The 26,012-nt window shown below is 42.7% G+C and overlaps 2 protein-coding genes across 8 annotated transcripts in view; one reads left to right on the top strand and one right to left on the bottom strand.

The window, feature by feature from the left end:
• Nucleotides 1–5,187: 5,187 nt before the first annotated feature.
• Nucleotides 5,188–7,078, bottom strand: LOC121471500 (circumsporozoite protein-like). The gene is made up of 3 exons (XM_041722317.1): nt 6,980–7,078; nt 6,493–6,907; nt 5,188–5,476 (listed from the first exon to the last, which is right to left on the bottom strand). The coding sequence occupies exons 1-3, from the start codon at nt 7,076–7,078 to the stop codon at nt 5,199–5,201; spliced, it is 792 nt and encodes a 263-aa protein (XP_041578251.1). The 3' UTR covers nt 5,188–5,198.
• CACNA2D1 (calcium voltage-gated channel auxiliary subunit alpha2delta 1) overlaps nt 6,996–26,012 on the top strand; it is a 477,825-nt gene continuing 458,808 nt past the window's right edge. For all 7 annotated transcript variants that reach the window (XM_041722688.1, XM_041722686.1, XM_041722687.1 and 4 more), the window contains exon 1: nt 6,996–7,495. In XM_041722688.1, the coding sequence (XP_041578622.1) occupies nt 7,371–7,495 (125 nt within the window). In that variant the 5' untranslated portion in view covers nt 6,996–7,370. The remainder of the gene's footprint in view (nt 7,496–26,012) is intronic.

Here is a 26,012-nt window from a genome sequence, read left to right as displayed (position 1 = left end):
CTTATGATGTTTTTCACTAGAGTTGATATAAAAATCCTGCATGATAAATGATCAGATTGCTGCCTATGGGAATTTCAAATGCAAAGGGAATTTGCAAACTTATGTCATGGTAGATGTACCTAATAATACTTGATATTATTTTTTAAATTTAAAAAAGTGGTGAAATATGAAGATTCTAGAACCTCTTCCACTTTTAGACAACCTTAAAAGGTTATTAATATTTTGTACAAGTGGGGAGATATTGAATATTATATATATTGAGCAATAACAACTTTGGTTGATTGAATCCTGAAGTAAACTTGTCCTACTCTTTTGCCTCATTTATGCTACTGATTTTTTGTGGAGGCAGTTCTGGTCTTCACATTTCTTGCTGTTTTTGTTTTACCTCTTTGCATTGTGTTTACCTGCATTGTATGACCGAACTCCTTTCCCCCTGCACATGGTTCCACCTTCATATTTCCATTTTCCTTTTCTTTGGATAATTCCACTTTGCATTTCAAATTTTTTCTACTTCCTTTTCTTTAAAAAAAAAAAAAATCCTTTTTTGGTCACGTGTTAAGGACACTTAACTATTGTCTGTTGGGGAAGAAAAAAATCAAAAGAAGGGGTGGAGAAGGGGCGGAGTGGGGCTGGCTAGTTAACTTGGGGAAGAAAAGGGGAAAGAAACAGCAGAACTGGGTTCTGTCCCCGAACACTGATGAATCATGGACATTTGTTAAGGCTTGAATTGAAGTTTTGTCATTGTGTTGTAAATAAGTTTATGATGACAGTTCATCTTTGATAGGTATTGTGGTGTTGTTCAAAGGGAGAAGTTGTACATAGTTTGAGAAATAGAAATGAAATTTAAAAGAATTGTATAATCAATCCAGTATATATAGGAAATCGCATAACACTCTACTGTTGGAAACGAGAGGTCTTGAATGTAAGGAATTTCAGGTACTATTAAAGAGACAGAGATGACTAAGTCTATAAGCTCTCCCAATCAAAACGTTTTCATGCATGTTCTTATTACAGGTAATGACTACTAACTCTTGTCAATGACATAATTAAAGAAAGTTAAATCACTATTAATGGAAGCTGGATTAGTAAATGTCTTTACGATATTACAGAAATGAAAACTTTCATTTTGAAGTTATCCACTCGATATTTGAGAGTTATGCATTTGTTTGAAATTTACTCTGCCAAGTCCTGCTAGTATAAATTCTATCCACTAAAATGAAGACATCTTGGTAAAAATAGACCGATCTGTGTGTAACAGAACGACTTGCAGTGACATCCAGGTAATAAATATACTTAGCTTGAAACTTAAGACTCAGTTTGCTGTTTAAATTTGGACTATCTTCACCCAGGTTGGCAAATTTATGAAATCAACTCTTTCCTTCTAGCCACCTATGGACATTCTGACAGAATCATATTCTTAATGAATGGGTCACCTTAGAGTAAAATTTAAGGCACTGTGAATAAGAAAAAGAAGTGTGTATAGATTCCAGTTGTAGACAATGCAAGCTATTTATAGAGATGCTTAGATCCTTAATCTCAGTTTCAAAGGTATAAAATGTTGGCATATTATTAATTACATAAAAAAGTAGGATATTAGATAGCATATAACAATATCCTTTAGGTGATTAAGCATCACAGTATCTTTTTTCCCCCAAATTGTCAGAAACCTTTAGGACCCCACCACCTTTTAAGAAGTTATTACTGTATAAAAATGTTTGTACTGTCTTGGTTTTCTGATGCTTCCAAATATCAAGCTTATAAGATTATATCTTCCATCTGTGATAGGTGAGTAAAATAGAGGTCATCTTATTGTCATCTCCCAATAGAATGTAGGATTGTAACTCTACGTTTACTGATATGTCCAGGTAGTCATGTTTTCTTTGCAAATAATTTGCAGGAACTCTTTTTTTTTTTTTTTTTAAAGATTTTATTTATTCATGAGAGACACACAGAGAGAGGCTGATACACAGGCAGAGGGAGAAGCAGGCCCCTCGCAGGGAGCCCGAAGCGGCACTCGATCCCAGGATCCCGGGGTCATGCCCTGAGCCCAAGGGAGACGCTCAACCGCTGAGTCACCCAGGTATCCAAAGAGCAGGGATTTTAATCATATCTAAAATAAAAATAGGATGGTTGCTCTTTTATTTTCTCTCCATTACCCATTACTGCAGAGGGGGAAATTCCTGGCAACACCCTTTGTGGTGCTTCAATGGACACTCATTTTATAGATGAATTCTATATAATCTGTGTAGGCAGTGAATTTGATCCATAACATACCTATAGTCTTAGAGAAATATGCTAGGTTTCAATGGTGGTTTATTGTGTTTAAAGTATATTAAAAACCTAATATCAGAATAGTATCAGTCAACCATCTTTCTTTTTCTTTCTCATGAGAGGTTACATCCATAAAATCAAAAAAAAAAAAAAAAAATCCAAACACTGGAAAGAGTGACAACAGTTGTTAATTTGGGTCATTTCAAATGTTATCCTCCATCTCTTATTAACCATGCCCATTATATTTTTGGTGCTATTGAATACTTGCATACATAACTGAATTCTTCCCTTTGTATAGGCCTAAGTAAATGGGTTCCCCATACTTTGAACTATCCCTCAAGACTCAAAAAAAAAAAAAAACCAACAAAAACTCCAATTCTGTGGAGTGAAGAGGATCTTACAATGAAATCTAGATTTTCAAGTTTAATAATTCTTCTTTAATGGGAAGTCATGATGTGGGTGCTTTTTTTTTTTTTTTTTCTGGAGATGTGCTTATACTTACTAGGGAAGGGAGAAAGAAATGTGAAGAAATCTGTCATTAGCAGAAATTTAAAAATACAGTACCGTAAAAGCCATGGCTTGGCTGAGGATTTGACAGGATTCAATATAACCGGTAATATTTCTAAATACTTAAATCAGCAGAAGTTTGCCAATATAGGCAAACAACAAACTTCCAATTAGTAACTATTGTTCAATGTTACTTTGTCTTCATTTAGCTATATCCATTAGCACTTGTGTCACTTGGTGTCCCTTCTTTCAAGTTTAATGCCTTGTCAGTAACTGTATGGCTTGGGCCAGGGGAAAATGTCCTCCAAATATGTCTTGTTTGTAGGAATATGTGACCATATTTTTTGATCTAAGGTCGTGTTTTTTCCATGGTGCTTTCTATAATGGCCTCTCTGTGCTGCTTTAGTTTAAAAATACTGAATGTGAACACTGATGTAAGAACCCTCACACATTCCCTTAACCATTCTCCTGGGAATTGGTAGTTCTGAGTTGCTTTCTTTTCATATTCCCATCTCCTGAAAACATTCCCAAAGGACAGAGATAGTTGAGGCTTTCTGTCCATTTGTTTTTAACTTGGGCTCTGTCTGGAACACCCCTGTGCCTGCATATACTGCCTCAAATCGCAGGTCTGTCTTCTTCTGGCTCTTAACGCTGTATCTCTCAGAGACAGGTCCTAGCCTCCCATTTGCATGTAAATAAATAAGGCCTGTGGTCACTGTGCTCTTAGTTTCTTAACAGATACCAAAAACCGAGAAAATGAGTGATTGCCTGTTCAATTTTTTTTTTTTTGCCACAAACCATTTTTCTTTCTAGTGCTGTGTGTGTTTGTACATAAGAGAAAAACAGAACAAAACATCTTAATTACATTGTCTTATTCTTAAAGCAAAAATGTTGAAGAAATTAGATTTGATTTACTGAAAAAAATCATTACAAAAATGCTTCTACACACAGAAATACGCTCACAGTAAAATGCAACCAAAATTGAATTTTATGCTACCGATATGTATAATATAACCTAAAATCAGGTAGGAGTAAGAGGAGTCATTTCGTGGCTATTAGGCTCATTTGTTCTTTCTGCATTTTTAATAAAAATAAAATGTTTATGAGCACATTAAACATTTACATATAGTAACAACCGAGAGCCAAAAGTTAGACACAAACTGGTCATGAGTAAAAAGTCAGTGCTTCGTGTGAACTAAATATTTTGGATTAAACTTTCATCTGGAAATGATTAATACAGGCATCAGATCTTCATTAATCTTTCTTATTAGATTATTTTCTCTTAAATGAATAGTAGCTATTGATTTGTGACTTCTTATTTATGATGGCCCATAACACAAATTATGTCATCAGTCCTTATGATTTATAAACATTTTATCTGGAATGGCAAGATTTGGTGAATAAGCAAAATTTTATTACTACTAATGGTGTATGATCTGTTTTTTTTTTTTTTAAGATTTTATTTATTTATTCATGAGAAAGAGACAGAGACAGAGGCAGAGGGAGACGCAGAGGGAGAAGCAGGCTCCCTAGCCCACTGGATCCCAGGTCTCCAGGATCACGCCCTGGGCTGAAGGCGGCGCTAAACCGCTGAGCCGCCCGGGCTGCCCTATGATCTGGTTTTTATGGAATTTTTCAAAATAACTGAACTGAGTTTAAACGATGCATTGTAGGGGCCTATGGATAATCCAACAGACACAGAATGCTATGTTGTGAAAATGCCCTTGCTTTAGTTATCATATGTAAGAAATAAAAGCCACATTTTGAGTATCCTCGTTAGAAAGGTCTAGGTCAATGAAGCATTTAATCGCAAGCTCCACAACAGAGGATGAAGCAATGATTTAGGCTACGGCTGATAACCAGCACTTTCAGGAAGAACTGCAGAAGTAATATCTTTCTTCAACAGCTTCAGATATTAGAGAACACAGGGCTTCATCCGAGGGATCCAAAGAAATTGAGATTTGGCTCAAAGGCCAACAAATAATGAAGGCTGACTTACCTTCTCTAGAAGTTTATTACATCCGTTTTGGTCTTTAAGCTCTTTGTCTTAAAGATATAAATTGGAAATGGTGCACTTCCTTCGTAGGAAGTCTGGAGGCATCACTGCAATAATTGACAGGGTACAGAATTCTTACGGAGGGAGGCTGTTAGGGTGGCAGCCTGTGACACAGACAGTGATGGGCATCTCGTCCTGCTACTCGGAATCAGAAAATCTGCTTTTGAATCATTAGAGATTGAAACAAAAACGATGGGCTTGACTGTTCGGTTACCTAAATCTGGACGGCAAGGAGGTCATCCTCAGTTATGCAAAATACCCTTCCCGGCTCCGGTTCTCAGGCCATTACATCCCACTTCATTTCCCATTTGCTGGCTCCCGCGGCCTCCCTCTTTCTGCCGGGCAAAAAACAAACTAAGTTAAGTCACGGCGGGGCGCCTTTTGTGAGGCCCCACGGAAGCGGAGGAGGGAAACAAAGAGCAAGCCCGAGATGAGGAGAACATAAAGAAAACAAATAAGGCACCAGGAAGGGTGCGAGTCCGGGGGAAGGGAACAGCTCGGGGTCAAGAGGCGGCGAGCGGCCTACACTGACAGTTGGCTCCGCCGCTGGGCGCTCCGGCTGCTCCCGGGGGCTGCCCTCGGGGGCTGGACCTCCACTCCGCAGTGGAAGAGTCGCGGCCCCTCCACAGACCCCTCGGGAAACTGAAAAAAAAGAGCTCATGAGAAATCTTACAGGCACCGCCAATCGCCGCTTTTACGCATAGGCAGGTTGGTCGTTCTTTCCCATCAGGAATGCTATTCTCTTCACTTGCTGCCCCAGCGCATCGCGGAGGGCCCTAACCACGGGGCGCCCCGCTTCCACCCGGGCCGAGGCCGAGCCCCGGGGGAGGCCTGAGCCGAACTCCCCGCTCCTCCTGGGAGGCCTGAGCCCCGCGCCCCGAGCCCCCGACCCCTGCACACCCCAGCCCCCGACCCTCCGCGCCCCTGCACACCTCCAGCCCCCGACCCCCTGCACACCTCCATCCCCCGACACTCCTGCACACCCCAGCCCCCGACCCTCCGCGCCCCTGCACACCTCCAGCCCCCGACCCCCTGCACACCTCCAGCCCCCGACCCCCTGCACACCTCCAGCTCCCGACACTCCGCGCCCCTGCACACCTCCAGCCCCCGACACCCCTGCACACCCCAGCCCCCGACCCTCCGCGCCCCTGCACACCTCCAGCCCCCGACCCCCTGCACACCTCCAGCTCCCGACCCCCCGCGCCCCTGCACACCTCCAGCCCCCGACCCCCCTGCACACCCCATCCCCCGACGCCCCTGCACACCTCCAGCTCCCGACCCCCTGCACACCTCCAGCCCCCGACCCCTGCACGCCCCAGCCCCCGACCCTCCGCGCCCCTGCACACCTCCAGCCCCCGACCCCCCGCGCCCCTGCACACCTCCAGCCCCCGACCCCCTGCACACCTCCAGCTCCCGACCCCCCGCGCCCCTGCACACCTCCAGCCCCCGACCCCCCTGCACACCCCATCCCCCGACGCCCCTGCACACCTCCAGCTCCCGACCCCCTGCACACCTCCAGCTCCCGACCCCCTGCACACCTCCAGCTCCCGACCCCTGCACACCTCCAGCTCCCGACCCCTGCACGCCCCAGCCCCCGACCCTCCGCGCCCCTGCACACCTCCAGCCCCCAAATCCCCGGCCCCCCACCCCCCGCACACCTCGAGCGCCCTTCGCCACCTGTTCCCGCTGCTTCCCCTTCGCCGGCCTGCGCCCTGACCCGGGCCGGCAGCCCCGCAGGGGGCCGGCGCTCGGGGCGGGGCGGGAGTCGCCGCTGCGCCCCTCGGGCCGGCGGGTCGGGCCGCACCGTCCTCGGCCCGGGCCCCGCGGCTCCGTCGGGGCAGCTGCGCCCCGGCCCCCGGCCCCCGGCCCCCGCGCTCGGCGGCGCCGCCCGGCAGCGGGCACAGCGGTGCTCCAGGAGGCGAACCGAACCCTGCGGCCTCGGCGGCCGGAGGACCGCTCCGCGCCCCGGGGGAGGCGGGGGGCCCGGGCGCGGGCAGAGCCGCTCAGGGCGGTGCAGCCCGAGGAGCCGCCGCCGCGCTCCCCTCCCCGCCCGCTCCCCTCCCTCCGCGCCCGCTCCCCTCCCGCTCCCCTCCCGCTCCCCTCCCCGCCCGCCCGCCCGGGCCGCCCCCGCCCCGCCCCGCCCGCCCCCGGAGGAGCCGGAGCGAGCCTCCCGCCGCCAGCCGCGTCTCCGCCGCCGCCCCGCGCCCCCGGCCCCTCCCCCCGCCCCCCCGCGGTCGGGGGCATAAATCGGGGAGGAGACCGGGAGGCAGGGCGACGGCGAGCGCGGGCGCCGGCCGACTCGCCGCCTCTGTTCCCGAGTCGCCGCTGATGGCGGCGGAGGCGCGGCGGCCGCGGCGCGGAGCAGGAGCCGGAGCCCGAGCCCGAGCCGGAGCCGGAGCCGGAGCCGGAGCCGGAGCCGCGCGCTAGAGGGTCCGCCCGCCCCCCGCGCCCGCCCGCCCCCGCCCGCCCCCGCCCGCCCGCCGACCCGCCCGAGGCAGCCCGCGCCCCGCGCCCCGCCGGCCCCTCGACCGCGAGCATGGCTGCGGGCCGCCTGCTGGCCCCGGCCCCGGCCCCGGCCCCGGCCCTGGCGCTGGCGCTGGCGCTCGTGCAGGCGGCGCTGGTCCTGCCCGCCGCCGCGGAGCCCTTCCCTTCGGCCGTCACGTAAGTCGCCGGCGGGGCCGGGCAGGGGCGCGGGGGGCGGGCGGCGGGGCCGGGCAGGGGCGCGGGGGGCGGGGAGGGGCGCCGGGGCGCGGGGGGGCGGGGGCGGCGGCGGCGGCCGAGCCGGGCGGGGGCCCCCGCGGTCCCGACACGCCCGCCGCGCCCCAGCCCTGCCCGGCCCGCCGCGCCCCAGCCCTGCGCGGCCGCCGCCCCCGCCCCCCCCCGCCCCCGCGAGCTGGGAGGCCCGGCCGGGGGGCGGGGGGGGTCCAGCCGCACGCGCGGCCCTCCAGGCCCGTCCGGGAAAAGTTGTGCGCCGCCCGCCGTCCCACGCTGGGCGCCCCGAGGCCCGCCGGCCGCGCGGTCCGGGTCCTGGTCCTGGTCCTGGTCCTGGTCCTGGTCCGGGTCCGGGACCCCGCGCCCCCCGCAGCCCCCGCGGCCCCCGCGGCCCCCGCAGCCCCCCGGCCCCCGCCCTTGGGGCGAACACGGCCCGTCCCTGGAGGGAGGGAGCAACGTCTCCAGAGCCCCCTGCAATTTCCTCTTATTTTTAACATTTCTAAAATGACTTAAAAAAAATCCGCTGCTGCTCTGGAAATAGAATATTTAAAGGTAACTGTAGTCACGCGGCAGGGAGGGAAGGGAAAATCATAGTTCTCTTTCCTCTTAGGCTGGGAAAAAAGAGGCAAAGTCCGTAGCTCCCGAGATACGCCCGCACCTCGGAACGGGCGCCCTGGGAGAGCCTTTGTGCCGCCTCTTGGAGCTCCCTGAAGGCTCCCGGGAGCAGGTGATCTTCAACGGACGAGTCACCTGAATGCGTTTCACATCGCGAAAACAGAGCCGAGGTGGCCTCCCGGGGCTCCCGCCGTGGGGCCGGCCCGGCTGCCCTTTGTTGGCTCCGCGCGCGGCCTGGGCGACGCTCCCCGGGCTCCGCGGGTCCCGGAGGCGCCCCGAGGCCTCCCTGCCGCCGGGCCGGGGCAGCAAGCCCGGGGATGCGCCGTCTACCCCGGGGAGGGGAGCGGCGAATAGTTTCTGCCCTCGATGTGCAGTCCTGGCCCTGTTTTAGATGATCTTCCCTAGGAATGATTGCAGATCCTTTCTGTTACGAAGCGGAAGGGTCAATGCCATCTGTAGATCGTCGTTTAATTGGCAGGATGTTCCAAGCGGAGATTTTGAGATGTATAGAGTAAGGATTCCTCTGAAGGTGCTTCAGAATCGTCCACTCTTATTAGGGAATTACACTTTTAGGGACGGAATTCTTTATCCGTTTTGCCGCTTGGCCTATAAAACGAGAACTCCAGTGACTCGCTTGCATTTTTTGTCAGATAAAGAAGTGGCTCCTTAAAAAGGAGCCCGTGTGTGCAGCCTACATATTTTCAGGGTGTTATTTTTAACAGGCAATTTATCAATATTTCTTTCATTTGGAGGGAATGCATCATCACCCCAGTGGAGGAAACTGTGACTTTCTAAAGCTGCAACAAAATAATAGCCTTTTATTCCTGAACATGCCATTATAAAATACTAATGTACAAGTCCTTATTGTGAGAAGGACGTCTGCAAAAAATGCTGTCCTCAAATTCAGGTGACTTAATGTTTATGGTCAGAAATTCACTGGAGACAAGAAAGAAGATAAAGAGGTGAAGAAAAATAGGAATTAGGAAACCGCAATTTCCTTCCTTTGAAACGATTTGAAATTTATTTTTTAGCAATAGAGATTTAAGACATTCTCAAATAACATGAAATATTAATTATTTGGTAGAGTAAAAGCTTAATAAAAGACCTTGTAGAGCTAGGTCAGTCTCCTGTAGGTAACATTAACGCTATTTGGATAAGGCTTGTGCGTCTTCAGTAATTTATTTCAAAAGTTAAAATACCATCTTCTGAGGAGAGGAGAGATGATAGTTGACATTTGTACTTCTTGCTAGGTTTCTGAATAAGCTTTATGAAATTTAAAAAAGTGCAGTGTTAATTTTGTCGAGATATGCCATTTGCCTTTCTTGCAAGAAAAGAATTCATACGGGGTGTTTATCATGCTAAATCTCGAATCTTTGGAAAAAAGATTCAAGTTTATAAACATTCAGTACAAAGATTGTGGTATCAATAAAGGCAAATTATTGCAGTCCTATGTATAAATTTCTCTGGGAATCATTGATAAGTTCTTTTTTTTCTTGTTTTTTTTGACAATTTTATTTTTCCCAGAAAAAGTGGTATCAATAGTTTTAGAGGGAGAACATGCCATCAACAGAGTATAAGATTAATTGTGCACTCATTGGAGTGGGACCTCTCCACTAGAATTAAAATTACTGACACGGAGCTTTATTTTTCTTTTAAGTAGTGTTTATAGTAATATTAAAGGCTTAAGTTTTAGTATAATAAAACAAATAATGTATCATTTTACATTTCTTTTTAAATTTTTTTCTGGCTTAGTATATATTCTCAAATAGCATTTTCTTCTGGATTTAGGTATAGTTAAACTGTTCTAAGACTTAACACTAAAATAACAAGGTTCCCTTCCCCCCACCAAGAGAGCAATTTTGATACAATTTTTTTGCTAGGCTAGGCCTTTCTTTTGAAAATGATTGTCTCAATAAAGTGTGAATCATAAATATGCCATATGATAGCCACCACCTAATGCATGTTGGTTTATATATAAATGGAAATCCCATCATTTTCATGTTATAGTATGCACAGCTTTTACTGGTAGTTTAAGATATACTTTTCAAAGAGGGAGTTCTTGCTTGTTCTAGAAATAATTTCTTGGCTCATAAATGAAAACACTTCTATTTTAAAACTCAGAATAATATGTATGTTAGCCAGTATTGTAATGTTAATTTGAATCTGTTGCTTTTTATTTTAGGATCTATTTACAAATCCCGATTAAAAAAACAACAACAACTGTAGTTATAACTACTGTTAATGTTAAACTCTTAGTCATATCAGAATACCAATCAGTCAAGAATAATTGGCTGAGAGCCCATTGGTATATGGGGGATTTTAATATAAAGTGTGTAATTGGATACATATATTAATAAGAATTATAGATATCTTTGGGAAATAGATCAATCTCATGAAAGAATAGTGCTTTGGGGTTTAAATACTTAAGATATGAATATTTTTTCTGTTACTGAACAAATTTACATTTAAAGGTTGTAGAAAATAAGTTTATGACATTGGAATGGATATCTTTTTCATGTGTTAGAAGTGACATAATTATTTTCATTTGGTTCTAACAATTTCTTTTCACATACTACACGTGCAAGGAAATGTACCTTAAGATACAATATGAGGTAAAATATTGTGTAAATTAGAACCTAAAAACAATGAACGTTAATAAGTCCCGTTCTCAGATCTTTAATTTGTTCTCAGGAGATTAACCGTGAGACAACATTTATTATTCTACAGGTGTATGTTTAAAATATGCAACAGTAGGTCTATTTTTCAGAAAAGTATCATGGTGTTAAATTTCTTAATATTTACAGGTGGGTATAAGTGTAGCTATTTGGATTGGCATTTGAGTGAGCATTAGGCAGACCATAAAGGATGTAATCTAAAAAAACATTTTGGGAAGGTACAAGAATCTAAGCAATCTGAGCTTATTATGACTAAAGGAAATAAAACGTACTTTTATTATTGTGTATGACTTTCACTCGTTTAATTTTAAGTTAGTGCATATAAAAATAAAATCTATAGCAAATTGTTCATTTTGAAAACAGAAACTTGACCACTTTTTTTATTCAAAGAAACCTGGCTGTGTAGACACTTTTCTATTATTTCTCCAACACTGATTAAAAGAAATAATAAAATACTTTTCATTTTCGGGTTTATACATAGTAAGGCTTTGCAAAAATATAAATAACACGTGTACATTCTGTATTCACATTTACTGTTTAGATTTTTGAGTGTACATAAGAAATAACAGTGCATTTGGGACTTTTTTACATGACTTTAAAATTGAATCCGTAACAAACTACTACTTAATTGGTATGTTTTCTGGAGTATCATTTAAACACATACACAGAAATTTCTCTTCTTTTCCCTGTTTTGTAATATGGATATAGATTTCCAGGAAAGTAATCTGTTCTTCTCAATTCACGTCTTGTTTTCTAATACATGTCTTTGGACCATTTATAACCTTAAACTGGATACTTAAATGGTTAAAGTATATTTTAGGGAAATCATCTTTTTTGCTGATTTCCTTTGGTATCTTACATGTATACACACAATCAGTTCTATCATTTTTTTTTTTTTTTAATCAGTTCTATCATTAATGTACTTAGGAGTTTGAAAAAAATCAGTTTTTTTTTTTGCATTGTTACTATAAAGTAACATTTTGTTATAACTAAAGTGTCAGCTTTTCCATCATTTGTAGTAGTATTTCAGAAAAGCGTATAAGCTGCTTATCCTGCGGAAGGAACTCAGTTCCATCGCATCCAGCCCTCATTTACTTAAGGCTCGTAGTGTGCATCAGACACCGTGTCAGCCACTTTTTCTTTTCCTGGACTGTTTATGTCTAGTACGGCGAATGTCCCCAAGCCTTTCATAGGCTTGCTTTCCAGTAAACTCTGAACTGCGTCAAGATGGTCAACCGTGCGGCTTACAGGTGATTTATTTTGTGTGTGCCTGTGTCCAAAATCATGGAACTGGTTGTATCATATTCTTTCTAGATTTGAGAGAAAAAGGCAAATGACTTTAGTGTCAATTGAAATAAAAATGGTAGTACTTTGTGAAAAATATAGTACTTACCTTTTCCTTCAGGGTCTAAAATATTAACACTGCATAGTTAGATAATTTGTTTACTTTGCATCACAGTATTTTATTCATTAGGTAATATTTTATTACATATGGACATATACACAGACACACACAGGTGCGTGCGCACGTATTTCTTTTAACCTTCCTCAAGTGGTTTGCTATGGTAGAAAAACCTCAGTAAGGTAAATTTATTAACAGATATATATGCTTGAAGATTCCTGCAAATCTACAACTGTTTTTAGTGGTTGAATCTCTTTCAAAATATTTTCATAACACTAGCATTTCAGAATAATTCGTCAAGAGAATCAAATGAGTTATTGTATACAAAAGCAGCTTGAAAAGCTCAGGTCCTGTAGAGACGAGTCATTAACATAATCGATGAGTAGCAAATGAAGTATGATTTTGCCATCTTTTTAGCAAAATAAGTATGCGAAAGAAACTACTGCATTTGAAATGCTGGGCACCTGCTAAAAGGCCTTTGCATACTAAGCAGTTTTCATTTTGGCCATTTAGATATGGGATACTTAGATATTTGTAAGAATTAAACATATTTGGTGTGACATGCTTTAAGAATAAAGGATAAACATGAACAGTTTTTAAAAATATATTTGGGCAATATAAACTGTTAGGTTTCTCTTATAGGTTTATATAACTTGTAGTAATTCAGCATTATTGCTCCTTTAAAATTGCCGTTTTTACAAATATTAACAAGATAATAAACAAGGAAAAGATTGACATTGTGGCCTCAACGAACTGGCACACTTTTACAGTTAATTTCAATAATGCAGGATCAGGTTGTTACATATGAAGCAATATTTAAAGTTCTCTTTGAATATGAATGCGGGATATTTCTGGCTAAATGTTATTTTAACATTTGCTTCTGCTGATTTTTTTTTAACCATATGCTTCTGCTGGATTAAAAAAATTAGGATACATTTTAAATTCTGTGTCACAAATGGAAGAACAACTTAAAGTAGAAATGATGGCAATGGATAATAATGGTGTTGCCCATTTTAAAGGCTTCAGATTTGGAGATAATCTTATTGTTAATTTGAAGTTCCTTTTCCTGAGTCATTAAAAATGTATTACAGTTGTCTCTGGGCAAACTGAAAAAATAACTCCTGTATTCTTTTATTCAGATAATTAATTGCTCCTTCTCTGTCTCTCTTTCATACACCTACATACACAGTTACTGTTAATCATGATTTATTATTTCCATATATCATCAAATCAAATGGGGAGTTTTTGATTTGCTTTCTCCCAGTGACCTGTGACCAGACCTCAGGACTTTCTCCCTTGCATCTTCTTTGACTGTTTCAGGGGCCTTTCTCTTACCCTCGGACATTTCTGTCTATAGGGAAATTGTTGAGGAATTTTGATGTGGAGAGAAATCTGTAATACATGATCAACAGTTCTACCAAAATTGTCAAACAGTCTAGACAATTGTTTCTTTTGACATTTCCCCACCTACTGTGGGGGATAATTAGGGGAAAGGAGGAAGAGCTAATAAAATTGTTCTCTGTCTAAGGTGCCTACTGTCAGGCTTTAGAAAGGGATGGTTAGGCATTAATGATGTCTTATTTTGAGGGTTAAAAGAAGAATGGCTTAGTAAAATAAATGGACTCGGGCACACTGAGAAAATCTGTTTTAGGAATGCGATCAAGAGGTGTTGTGGTGAAAATGCCATGAGACGTGATGCAAGTGCACATGGGGCAAACAAAGGAGCCTTCTGATTTACGTGGTGTAAAAGGAGCCTTCTGATTTACATTAAGGATGCTAAAAGGGCAGCTGGTCATTTTTTAAATTTTCTTTTTTCTCCCACTTCCCAAGTGAGCATGGCTATTCTGGAAATTATGTTTACTGAACATCAGATTTATGTATAGAGAACTAAATATTTATATTATGGATATTCACCTTAGAAACCAAAGAAAATATAGTTGTCTAGGTCTCAAAAAACAGAAGCAATTAAGCAGTATTTTTTAGGGAAACCTTAGGATAATGGATAATTAGATAAATATTAGCATGACACTTTATTAGAGGCTTAAGTGGCGATCATCAAAAAATAAGTAAATTTCTTCAATTAGGTTATAAGGAATGAAATAACTCACAGGTAGGTTGGCTTCTAGGTAGTACATTTAAGACTTTGGACCTCTGAGTACATGGTACATGTTATGTTTTAATTTACACCGTCTTTTTTTTTTTTAATGTCTCCTGCTTCAAATATTTTTAACATCAAATGTAATTTAATGATTAATGCAGGTATTGTTATTCAGTGTGAATTATGCAGTGCACTGAACTACTGCAGAGCATCCAAAGTGAGGGAGAGTCCCCGAGGAAGACATTCACATCTCCAAGGCCTCTATAAAGCAGCAGGATCTGAGGAAGAGCACGGAGCATGTTGAAGAAACACTGTCTGTTTTATGTTAAGCATAGAGCTTCTGGGTGTGGGAAGAGATGTTGGTGGGACTGGGCCATTGGTTTGAGTCTAGGTCATAAAGTGTTTGCACCAGAGCCGTGTTTCTGTATGACCTAAGTGGCGATGGGCAGTGTTCACAACAATGTGGACGTTTGTGGTGCCCTAGCTCTGCATTTTCAGACAATGTTGGCCCTCATCCTAGGGTTTTTTAAATTGAAAAGTAAAAGTAATACATTTTGAATCATAGGATGTGGATGATAGAGTCAAGAGGGCCAATAATTGAAGCTAAGACAGTAAGAGCAGTTAGTGAAACATTGCAGTATCCCCAGAATGAGAGATGGCCAAGGTCCAAAACAGAATGGTGGCAAGGGGAGAGCAGCGCTGATGTGAGACATAAGACGGAAGTAAGATTTCAGGTGCTGTTGGTTATGGGATTTGGGGAATCAGGAAGAGATCAGAGTCAGGATTCTGAGAGCTCTATCAGGTAAGCCATGCTACATTGAGCTTTGTAGACTAGAGAACACAGGAGGAGTGCTGGGGGTGAAAGTAGTAGTTTCACTGTTGGACATCTTGAGTTTTCAGGGTCTCTCTAGAGGACTTTTAGGCCATTAGGAGGAGGTATGAGAAGGGGATTTGGATAATAAAAGAGAACAGTTTCAGTAGAGTGTTAGAGACAGAAGCATGGTTTCAGTGCCTTGAGGAGTTGGTAGCAGGTGAGAATGTAGCAGCAAGTGCAGATTTTCCTTTCAAGGAACTTGGCAGTGAGAGGAAACAGAGATATAGAGAATTAGTTCCGGAAAGAAAGTTTAAGGGATTTGGCCAGCTTTTGTTTACAGAATTAAGAGTCATATTATGCTATTTGGAATTGCACATAGTAGAAACTCATAGGAAGGTCTTAAGCCAAAGGGGGAAATATTTTTCAGTGGTGGCTGGATGTTCAATCGTGGGAGTTAAGGTCAAGGACGTGCCAGTGACTGCAGGAAGGGGTGGGCCTGCCATCAGGACCATCTCTCATTCCAGTCTCTGGTTTTCTTTGTCTAAGTCTTCATTCTTTGTCCCTGCAGATTGGCTTTCTCTGCTTCCCAGTGTTCATGGTATTGAATGGATGTGAGGGCTTATGTTTTCTCCACTTGTTGCTTTGAACCACCTTGAGACATGAATCCTACTCTGAAACATAGCCTCCTAAACAAGGTATATTGGCATTCTGAAAATGGGCCAGATTGGCCACCTATAGCCCATTCAGTTGTGACTGGGCGATGGGATTTGGAAAGAGGACTGGTTGCCTCCGCGTGGGTCACTTCTGCACACATTGGTACACTCTCACTGGGAGGTACTACATTGCAACAGGCCAGTTGTTATTACTATGAATAGAGCAAGCGGCAGTTCTTAGAAAAAGGCCCCTGGAGTGTGGGGAAGGTTTTGGGACAACTAAGGGAGTGTTATCAGACGGAAGATTTGGGCTTCTCAGAGGGAGGAGGCCAAATGGCAGAGATGAAAGAGATGAGAGAGGCCGTGATTGATGGGTGAATGTTCTGACAGAGGCAGGTGAGGAAGGAATCAAGAGGAAGAACAATGTCTTACAAAGTAACTTCTGAAATATGAAACAGCCTTGAGAATTAAAGCAGATGGTTGGAATATAGGAGAGACACACTTTTAATTTGTTGGAGATGTTTTTGGAGGAAAGCTCCAAATTACAGATTCCATTTTCAAGAAGGAATGACATGATTCAGAAAAGTAATACATTAGCGATGTTCAAATTTTGAGATGCACCAACTAGAGTTTTTCTTTATTTGCTAATAACAAAACTCCAGTTCACCCTTTGGTCACAGCAGTATTTGGTTCCCTTTTGTCTTTTTTTTTTTTTTTTGCCGGGGGGAGGGGGTAGATTACCTTGAAGGTCTGTGTAGTTTTGTAGGTGTTTTAAAGATTTTTAATTTATTCATGAGAGACACACAGAGAGAGGCAGAGACACAGGCAGAGGGAGAAGCAGGCTCCCCGCAGGGAGCTCAATGTGGGACTCGATCCCGGGACCCAATATCACACCCTGAGCAGAAGGCAGACACTCAACCACTGAACCACCCAGGCGTCCCCTAGTTTTGTAGATTTTAATATGTGCATACGTTTATGGTAGGAAGATGTTTTAGCCATATCAATGAAGAGGAAAAAAAAGCAAATAGTTCTTTCTTTTGCCAATTTAGCATAAATTTTTTGTTATTTGGCAGTTTGGGGTAGTTTGCTGCCCCACCCTGTAGGTGCTCCCCACTCTACCCCATAGGCAATCCTGAGCACAGGGCAGAAATTTGAATTGCAACGGATCCTTGTGAAGAAAACAAAATAATGACTCTGATAAGATAACCATATATAGAATATAGACATATAGAATATTCCTGCAAAGCCCATCCCTAGCCGCCCCTTACAAAGGCATCTCAGGTTGAAGGTCTGGAAATTACTGGCAGCTACCATCACAGCGGTTCCCTGTGCTTCCGAGATGACTGAATGAATGGTTTGGATCGCACATGCCTTTGGATCTAAGAATCAATCTTGATCTCATTGGTCCCAGCTCAGTGTGGAGAAACCACCCTTGTGGTTTGTAACAAGAGATGAGAAGAATCAGATGGGAAGAGTGGGCTATTTATTTCCCTTTTGTGACTTTGCTGTTTTTTTCTCCCCCGTAGGTGTTCACAGTGTACTTGAGTTTATTCTGATGTCTCTTCCGGCAGGATGTTTGGACACTAATAATTACTAACAACTCTCTTCCAGTGATTATGACCCTGCTTTCTGATCATTTTGTGGTCCTTGTGAGTTATCACTGCGTGGTTTTAAGCCATCCAATCTTCAAGCCCTTCCCCTGAGAGAAGTATTAGTATCTTCCCCGTTTTATCAATGAGGAAAGTTAACTTTAGAGTGTGAAGAACTTTTCTGAATTATCTCAGGAGCTGGAATTTGATCCCAAGCTGCCTGATTCAGAATCCTACCCTTCCCTGCCATAACTGCTGCCCTGTGGTGGCGGGAGTTCAGTGGGTTAGCATCCACGGACTCATCTGGTCCAGTTGTGGGTGGCTGCATAGTCCAGCAGGGATGTCCACTGGAAAGAGGAGTCACTGTAAAGCAGAGCAAAGCCAACTCTTACTTTCAATTTCTCCATCTGCGGAGCAAGGATAATATTAACTTAATCCCGAATCACAGTGTTATATGGTGAGGATCAAAGGAGAGGATGCGCGGGGAACTTTGAAGGACTGTTTAATGGGCAGGCTTTATTATTTGTACCACTTGTGATTTTTCTGCCTTCAAGAGATCATGAATTGATGACTAAGGTTTAGTGAGCTAGATTATTGTGCTAATATATCACTCGGGCCATTAGAAAAGCGTGAAATGAATGGGAAAAGGAATGCTTAGCAGGCCCGAGAAATGTCCCTTCCTAAAACTTGTGTAGACTCTAATCATAAAGAGGAAATGAAAGGACTAGAGTGAGTGGAGTGTTCTGTCTCCGGGTGAAGGACACAACCTGTGTCCTAAAAGGGACCGTGAAGACAGCAGAACCACAAAGGACTTGACGTGTTTTATCCTGACATTTCAGCCGGCACCTGTTGTCTGAGAACTGTGCCACAGGAGGCGGAACCTATTTTTAAAAGTCTTCCCTTTGCTGATAACCTCCCATTTTCAAACGAAGATGTGAGTTTTCGGCCTCAAGGCAGAATATTGGAAAGTGAATAAAGCCGTGTGTCCATGATGCTTACAGAACTGATTCCAGACAACCCTCCAAATTGGGTGAGCACAGAGTAGTAAAATTGAGACCCGTTGCATTTTTAGCAACCAACACAGAAGTCACTAGAAATCTGCCAAGAGCGTACTGAAAAAGGCCAATTTCCATTTGACTCATCCCTCTGATGATTAGTTACACTCATTTAATCCCACCCCTTCACTTTGTAGTATAAATGGGGGTCAGCCTGTCACAAACCCTCATCTTTCGTTGGTAGAAATAAAACACCTAAATACAATTGTCACTGTGCATATTTAATTGATTCCTGGAGGAAAGCGATGCTTTAGACGAAACTGTGCATTAATAACGTGACTCAGGAGCAGGACTTGGTGATACCATGGGCGCAGCTCGTTTGTGAGTGCCAGGGACCAGCCTTTTTATGGCAGCATCTTGACATTTGCCACAGAAAGGGACGTGTAAAATTCTTATGATGTTCGTCACTTTAAAAATACCAAACCCTTCATTGCCTTGACATTATATTAGAATTGAGTTAAATTTGCATCCGTGAAAATGTTAGGGGAGACCAACAAATGGGCCACGTGAAGGCTCAGGAGGATGGGCACAATGGAGGGTGGGGGATTGCTCTAAATGAAACATGCAGAATGCTGCTTGGTTGTTTCTCAAAACACCTGATTTTCCTGTCGATATAAATGTAAAAATCAGAATTAATTTTCATGAGGTAAAATTTTATTGTGCACGTGTAGCTCAGTTCCCAGGGGATTGATACATGGGTTAAGGTCTGCTGGTGAGTAATTGTCTAAAATTTATATTAATACTCTATGGTAATAAATAAACGTAGGGGAATGGTAACTCATCACAGAGCAAACCATGTATGATAATTAGATGAGGTCATTCATCTCCTTAAATTATCAGATGTGACACAACCTGTCTGTGTGGTGTCTAAAAGCCAGCTGAGTCCCTGGGTGTAAATGACCGTGACAGAGGGGTGGCTTGAGGGTTGCAAGCCTTGGATTTGGTCCTACCCTTTCTGGGTTTTTCTGCATGTGAAGTAGATTGGCCCCTGGGATTCTGTTTTTAGAATATGCACAGGGATCAACGGGCTGCTCAGAATCTTGTCTTTTTCTTTTTTGTTTCCTCTGCATCTCCACCCCTCCTAATTGCAGGGAATTATATTTACATGGTGTATATAAATATGGTTTATATAAATGTTATATATGATATTTATGTTTATTATTATGTGACACAATATAACAGTACATTAAAATAAATGTTATATGTGATATTTATGTTTATTATCATGTAACAATATAACAGTACATTAAAATAACATGTAATGTTACAGATGTTATATAATGTAAACGTGTAAACATATTAATGTCATATATAACATAAACATAATTTATATGAAATGAAAATAAAACATTAGTAAAGTCTGCCTATAGATTCTGATGCATTACATGCATATAGAATGTAGATTTAGAAGACTTTATAAAACCTGAAAATGCTCTCTAGTATCCAGAAGTGCTATCATACTTATGAAGGATTGCACATTTCATTAGAAATAATTGAAACATCAAATGGATGGGGATAGGATGTATACTTGCTGATTATGATTTTTTATTTTTTTAATTTATTTTTAATTTTTAAAAAATATTTTATTTATTTATTCATGAGAGTCACAGAGAGAGAGTGGCAGAGACACAGACAGAGGGAGAAGCGGGCTCCATGCAGGAAGCCTGATGTGGGACCCTATCCCAGGACTCTGGATCACGCCCGAGCCAAAGGCAGATGCTCAACTGCTGAGCCACTCGGGTGTCCCTGATTATGATTTTTTTACAAAAATTATTTAATTATTTGAGAGAGAGACCACACGTATAAACCCAGGGGAGGGGCAGAGGGAGAGCAGAGAGCCCATTGCGGGGCTCAGTCCCACCACCCCGAGATCATGACCTGAGCCAGAGGCAGCTGCTTAACCAGCTGATCCACCTAGGCATCTTACTGATTATAATTTTAATTTTTTGTTGGCTTTGAGTCCTGTGATCCCACTCTTGCACCTCTTCCAAACCCCACAGTGATTCCATGTTGCTGCACTTGCCTCCAGAAGTTGCAAGGAAGCCTGTTGATAGCTATTTAAGCAGAGCCAGAACCAGACTAGTCTGTCTTCTGAAAGTCCCAAGGACTCAAGGTAGGCAAATGGTTGAAAGGACCAGAAGTTTTGAGTCAGGTAATGCGCAGGTTAAACTCTGCCTCTGGTATAGCCTGTGTGATTGTGGCAGGTTAACCTCCCTGAGTCTCAATTTCATGCTCTGTATAGGAGGAATCATACTCCATACCTTTTAGGGGAAATTCTGAGGCTTAGATGGCAGGCCATCAAGTCCTGGTATATGTATATTCCACCGAATTTGTTGAGCAAAGGGTGGAAACTGTTAGTTTCTTTCATCCTATTTCCTGTGAAACCAATAGAACTGGAGGTTTTTCTCCCAGTTTTAATCCACTCCTAGGGCTGTCTCTGGACATTACTAGGGATTGTTTGATTTTTCTAAATAGTCTCTTATTCTCTTCATGTTAAACAGATGAGAGCATTGGGACAAAGTCTTCCCTGGAATGGGCATGGAAATGGGAGGACTTCGGTCAAAAATGAAACACACCAGACCTTGTTCAGGGTCCTGAGGTGGGGTTTAAGGCTCCTCATGCTTTGTGTCGTGGTTGTTGTCTCAAGTTGGGTTCTATGTCACTGAGACAGATGACAAGCTGTGTCAGCTGCCAGTTGGGGCTGTACCCTCTCAGTTTACCAAATTAGAATAGATTACTCCTAAGACACACAGGTCTTTTGTATTTTAAATGCATTTGGGTGTTGGATTTGTGCTAAGTATCATTAAAGCTTCATTCTTGTACCTGACTACCAAGTACTTACAGTTCTAAAAAGTGCTCATTTATGGTGTGGTTGTAGCCCTTCTAATTGGGCTTCTTCATCTGAACCACAGAACACAGATTATAATTTGAGAGAGTATTTTTCAGTTCTCTCAAAAATGGTTCATTATTGATACCATTCTAAAAGCATAGAGAATTTAACTCTTAAAGCATGGATGCTTTGGAACATTAGGGCTTAATTCCCTCATGGAGCTTGCTTGCTTGGTTCAGAGTGTAGGTTCAAAGCTCAGCTCTCCCAATATTGGCTGGGTAATTTGAACAGTTGGTAAAATCTCATAATGTTGTGAGAATGAAGAATGTGAATTGATGTAAAGCAATGGCACACAGAAAGCACCAAATAAATAGAACTTGATTAGAAACAGGAGAATTTCGTGGTCAGGTGACTTGAGTTCCTCTTTGTGTCTACCACTAATCATGTGGGACCTGAGGAAGAATTCCTGGTTTTAGCACCTTCTAACACCTACTTGCTCAGCACTTCACTATTTCCTAACAGCTTGGTACCAGGCATCTTGGTACCAGGCATCTACCAGATTGAAGATGTGTAATGAAGTTAGTGTGTTCTGTACATTTTTGTGTACAGAAAAATAATGTTAGTGGCCCATTGCCACCTGAGGATTTTGTTCTGTGAAAGAAGTCCCAGGTGTTCTCTCTTGATAATAGATTTCTTTTTTTTTAAAAGATTTTATTTATTTATTCATGATAGACATGGGGCAGGGGGGCAGAGAGGGGCAGAGACACAGGCAGAGGGAGAAGCAGGCTCCATGCTGGGAGCCTGATGTGGGACTCGATCCAGGGACTCCGGATCATGCCCTGGGCCAAAGGCAGGCGCTAAACCACTGAACCACCCAGGGATCCCCATCTCTTGATAATAGATTTCTAATAGTTGTTGTAAACTATCTGAAGCTGGTAACTCTAAAACTGTATCAGCAATAATTGTGAAACTATATATAACATAGAATCGTGTCCCCCTTCCCCTTTTAAGACTAGTGGTAAATATCTTACCGTGAGGTATAAATAATATGCAGTTTTTTTAAGATTGATTTTATTTTAGAGTGGAGGAGAGTGTGCAAGAATGAGCGAGCTTGTGCACACACATGTGGGGTGTAGGAGGGGCAGAGGGAGAGACGGAATCCTAAGCAGACCCCACACTGAGTGTGGAGCCTGACACAGGGCTTGACCCCGTGACCCTGAGGCTGTGACCCCAGCCGAAACCAAGAGTTGGACACCCAGCCAACTGAGCCACCCAGGCGCCCCTCTTATGAAGTTTTTTTTTTTTTTTTTTACACAGCATACATAATTTATATCATACTGTTAAAAGTATCCATTCTGGTTTTTCAAGGAGATTTTGTAGTAGAGCTCATCATGCGTCTTCAAGTTCAGCAGGTTGTGTATAGAATCACATAAAGCTGACCGGCTTTCCTCCTAGTGTAACTGTGTGATTAAATGAGAGAAGTCAAGGTACTTGTTAAATTCTCAACATTTATGCCAAGAAGATTTGAAAATTATATAAAATTATATAAAAGAGATTAAGTACTGACCACTGATTTAAATGGAAGCAAAACAGAATCTTCATAAAGGCATTTTACGTGAAGATGGTTAGATACCGTGGATCCCTTGTTTAGAATTTACTAGTCTAGATTTCTTTATTTATCTTGGTTTTTAAAAAATATTTTATTTAGTTATTCATGAGAGACGCAGAGACATAGTCAGAGGGAGAAGCAGGCTCCCTGCGGGGAGCCCAGTGCGGCACTCGATCCTGGGTCCCCAGGATCATGACCTGGGCCAAAGGCAGACACTCAACCACTGAGCCACCCAGGCGTCCCTATCTTGGTTTGGTATTTTTAATACTCTCTAATATATTAGCACAAACTTGGTGGTTTCACACACTGTATATTTTGTCACAGTTTTCTTGGTGAGGAGTCTAGCCGTGGCCTAGCTGGATCCTTTCATTGCCCAGGGCCTCTCGAGCTGCAGTAGGTGGTGACTGGCCTGCTCTCCCTTCTTGGGTTGCTATCTTTTCCTCTGTTAAGCTTATGTGGTTCTTCACACTTCTTTGTGCTTGGAGGAGTAGCTCCTCCCTTCTTGCCCTTGCCCTCAGCTCCCAGAGGCCACTCACTTCTGCTCTCTCTCCTACAGCCGTCGTCTCCTCTGGAGGCCAGCAGGAAAATCTCTCTGTTCTGAAGGGGGCCCGGTCTCATCTTAAGAGCTTTCGACTGACTCACTAGAACGCCTAAGGGAACACTTGGTTAGTTCAGAATCAGGTGGTTTGGGATCTTACATCTACAGGATCCCTGCCCCTTTGCCCCGGAACAGCTTCAGCGTGGGAGTGATGTCCCTTCAGACTCCCACGTCCCACCCCGACTGCGGGAGAGTGGGGGATACATGGGAACCGACCTAGAACCTTTGTTCCATAGGTTTTACTATCAGTCATTAAAACACCAAAACCTCAAACATAGGATACACATTCCTTGCCCACTGTAGATGTTCACAGACTTTGGAAATGCTCTGAAATACATGACCTGGCATCCTCTTGCCTCCAGGCAAACCGCTTTGCCACTTTGGTTCTGCTCCATCTGGTAAGGAAAGTAAATTACAATAGCTCATTAGCAGCTTCTTACTAGTGTTGGCTGAACTTTTCAGCCTCTACAAAGACTAGAGTTCTTCATGCTATGGTGTAAGCCAATTTACACAATTATCGTCAATAAATATGTGGAAAATTGTAAGACATTTCTCTTGAAATGTAAAGGATTAAGTTACTTCCAAGTTAAGGTTTATATTTTATGAAATCTTAGGTCTCCTGAATTCTGTGCATTTCCCTGTCTGTATAAACTAGTGTTTTCCTCTAATCCTCATCAGCATTTTTTATACATCCGTATGGAATGGTAATGTTTCTAACGAATGCCCCAATTATAAAGTATTATGCAGAAATCTTTATATGTAACTGAATGCAACCATACCATATATAATTTCTCCTATTCAGCGAACAGATTTCGGTGAATACTGTGACTTCTGATTTTCAGAGAGGAAGATGACCATGAAATGCTTCCTCACTGTACTTAAGTACTGGGTACTCAGTAAGTTTACTTTATAAAAGGGGTCCCACTATCCCTGCATGCGGGTGCACTGCCCTGTTTACCCAGTTATTTCAGTTTGGAAGTACTGTTGATTGCCTGATTTGTTCGGGATTTCTCTTGTTATACATCTAGCACTAATTAATTTACTAACACTGGGAGTAATTGTCTAATGCAGTGCTTTTCACACTAACTGTGCTAAAGGAATAGAGTTTATTCATTTTTGGGGTAAATTTTATATGCATTGCAAATGTTTATTTTTGTAGAATACAATGAAAATCAATGAGTGGAAAAATGGAATTTAAAAAGATATGAACCTTGTTTTTAAATAATTAGATTCAATAGCTGTAACATTACTTTTTAAAACTCTTACAAAAATATCTAAACAATTTCTGTACTTCTCCTTGAGTGGGATCTGCAGAGCACAATCTGAGTGACACTGGTTTGTTTGGTTTGGGTGTTTAAGGTAAAAAATGGCTATTTTCAGTTTAAAAATGGCCTTTAAAAAATAGATTTTCAGATTAAATCATTTTTTAAATGATATAACCTACTTTTTTTATTTTGGCTACTGGATAGCTGTGGCCTTTTTTCCTCAAAATAAACATAATATTTTGGTTTAAAAGGAGCTGCCTATTTCAGATTGCTACATGCTAATATAGTTTCTTAGAATTTTATGTCACTTCCAAGCAAATTGGACTTTTAGTGTATTCTCTTTAGGTCATTTACTATTCAAATGAGCCAAAACACTTGCTTTGGCAGAGCAAATATTTTGGTATTGCAATAAAGAGGAAGACTGTATATTCTTTATCTGACTTGCTCCTGTAAGTCAGAGCTAATGGGAAGGTAGCTAATCCCTTTTGATGGATTCTTGGATATATTCAAGAAACAGATGGATCCGATATTGTTACTCCACAAATATCTTATGTCCTAGAATCAAGATGAAAACATTTTGGTACATACCTGGGGCAGGTTGATTTTTTTTCTTGACCTTTTTTTCTTTTTTAATTGTATAAAGTGTACTTGGCTTATGAGGCTGAGGGTATATGAAAAGCCCCATAGATACTTCACACATCACAGTGTCTGCCAAAGTATAAAAGTATAAACATTCTCACTGTGTTGAAACACATCCATAACAAACAATATGATTCTCTTAAAGGCATAAAAGAAAAAAAAAGTTTTCAAAGAATGACTCAAATGCTCACTTAGTAGTGAGAATTGCAAAATCTTTTCATTTTGCAGACCCCAATTTCTCCTTATGCATTTGTGTGTGTTGAAATTATAATATATTGGGATGCCTGCGTGGCTCAGTGGTTGAGTGTCTGCCTTTGGCTCAGGGCATGAGCCTGGAGTCCTGGGATCCAGTCCCACATCGGGTTCCCTGCGTGGAGCCTGCTTCTCCCTCTGCCTGTGTCTCTGCTTCTCCTTGTGTCTCTCATGAATAAATAAATAAAATCTTTAAAAAAAAGAAATTATATGAAAAGAAATTGTTGATTTTTGACAAAGTTTTTATTGTTTTCTACTGGTTCAGCTAGAGATTTTTCTGAAAACCTTTTGCCAAAGATGTTCTCAAATTGTAGGATTTTACCTAACAAAACCAAAGCATATGAAGTTCTAGCAAGAGAGTGGTAAAACAAG

The sequence above is a fragment of the Vulpes lagopus genome, chromosome 11, assembly GCF_018345385.1.
Source record: "Vulpes lagopus strain Blue_001 chromosome 11, ASM1834538v1, whole genome shotgun sequence".
Taxonomy (NCBI): Eukaryota; Metazoa; Chordata; class Mammalia; order Carnivora; family Canidae; genus Vulpes; species Vulpes lagopus.
This window is presented reverse-complemented; position numbering and strand designations above follow the sequence as displayed.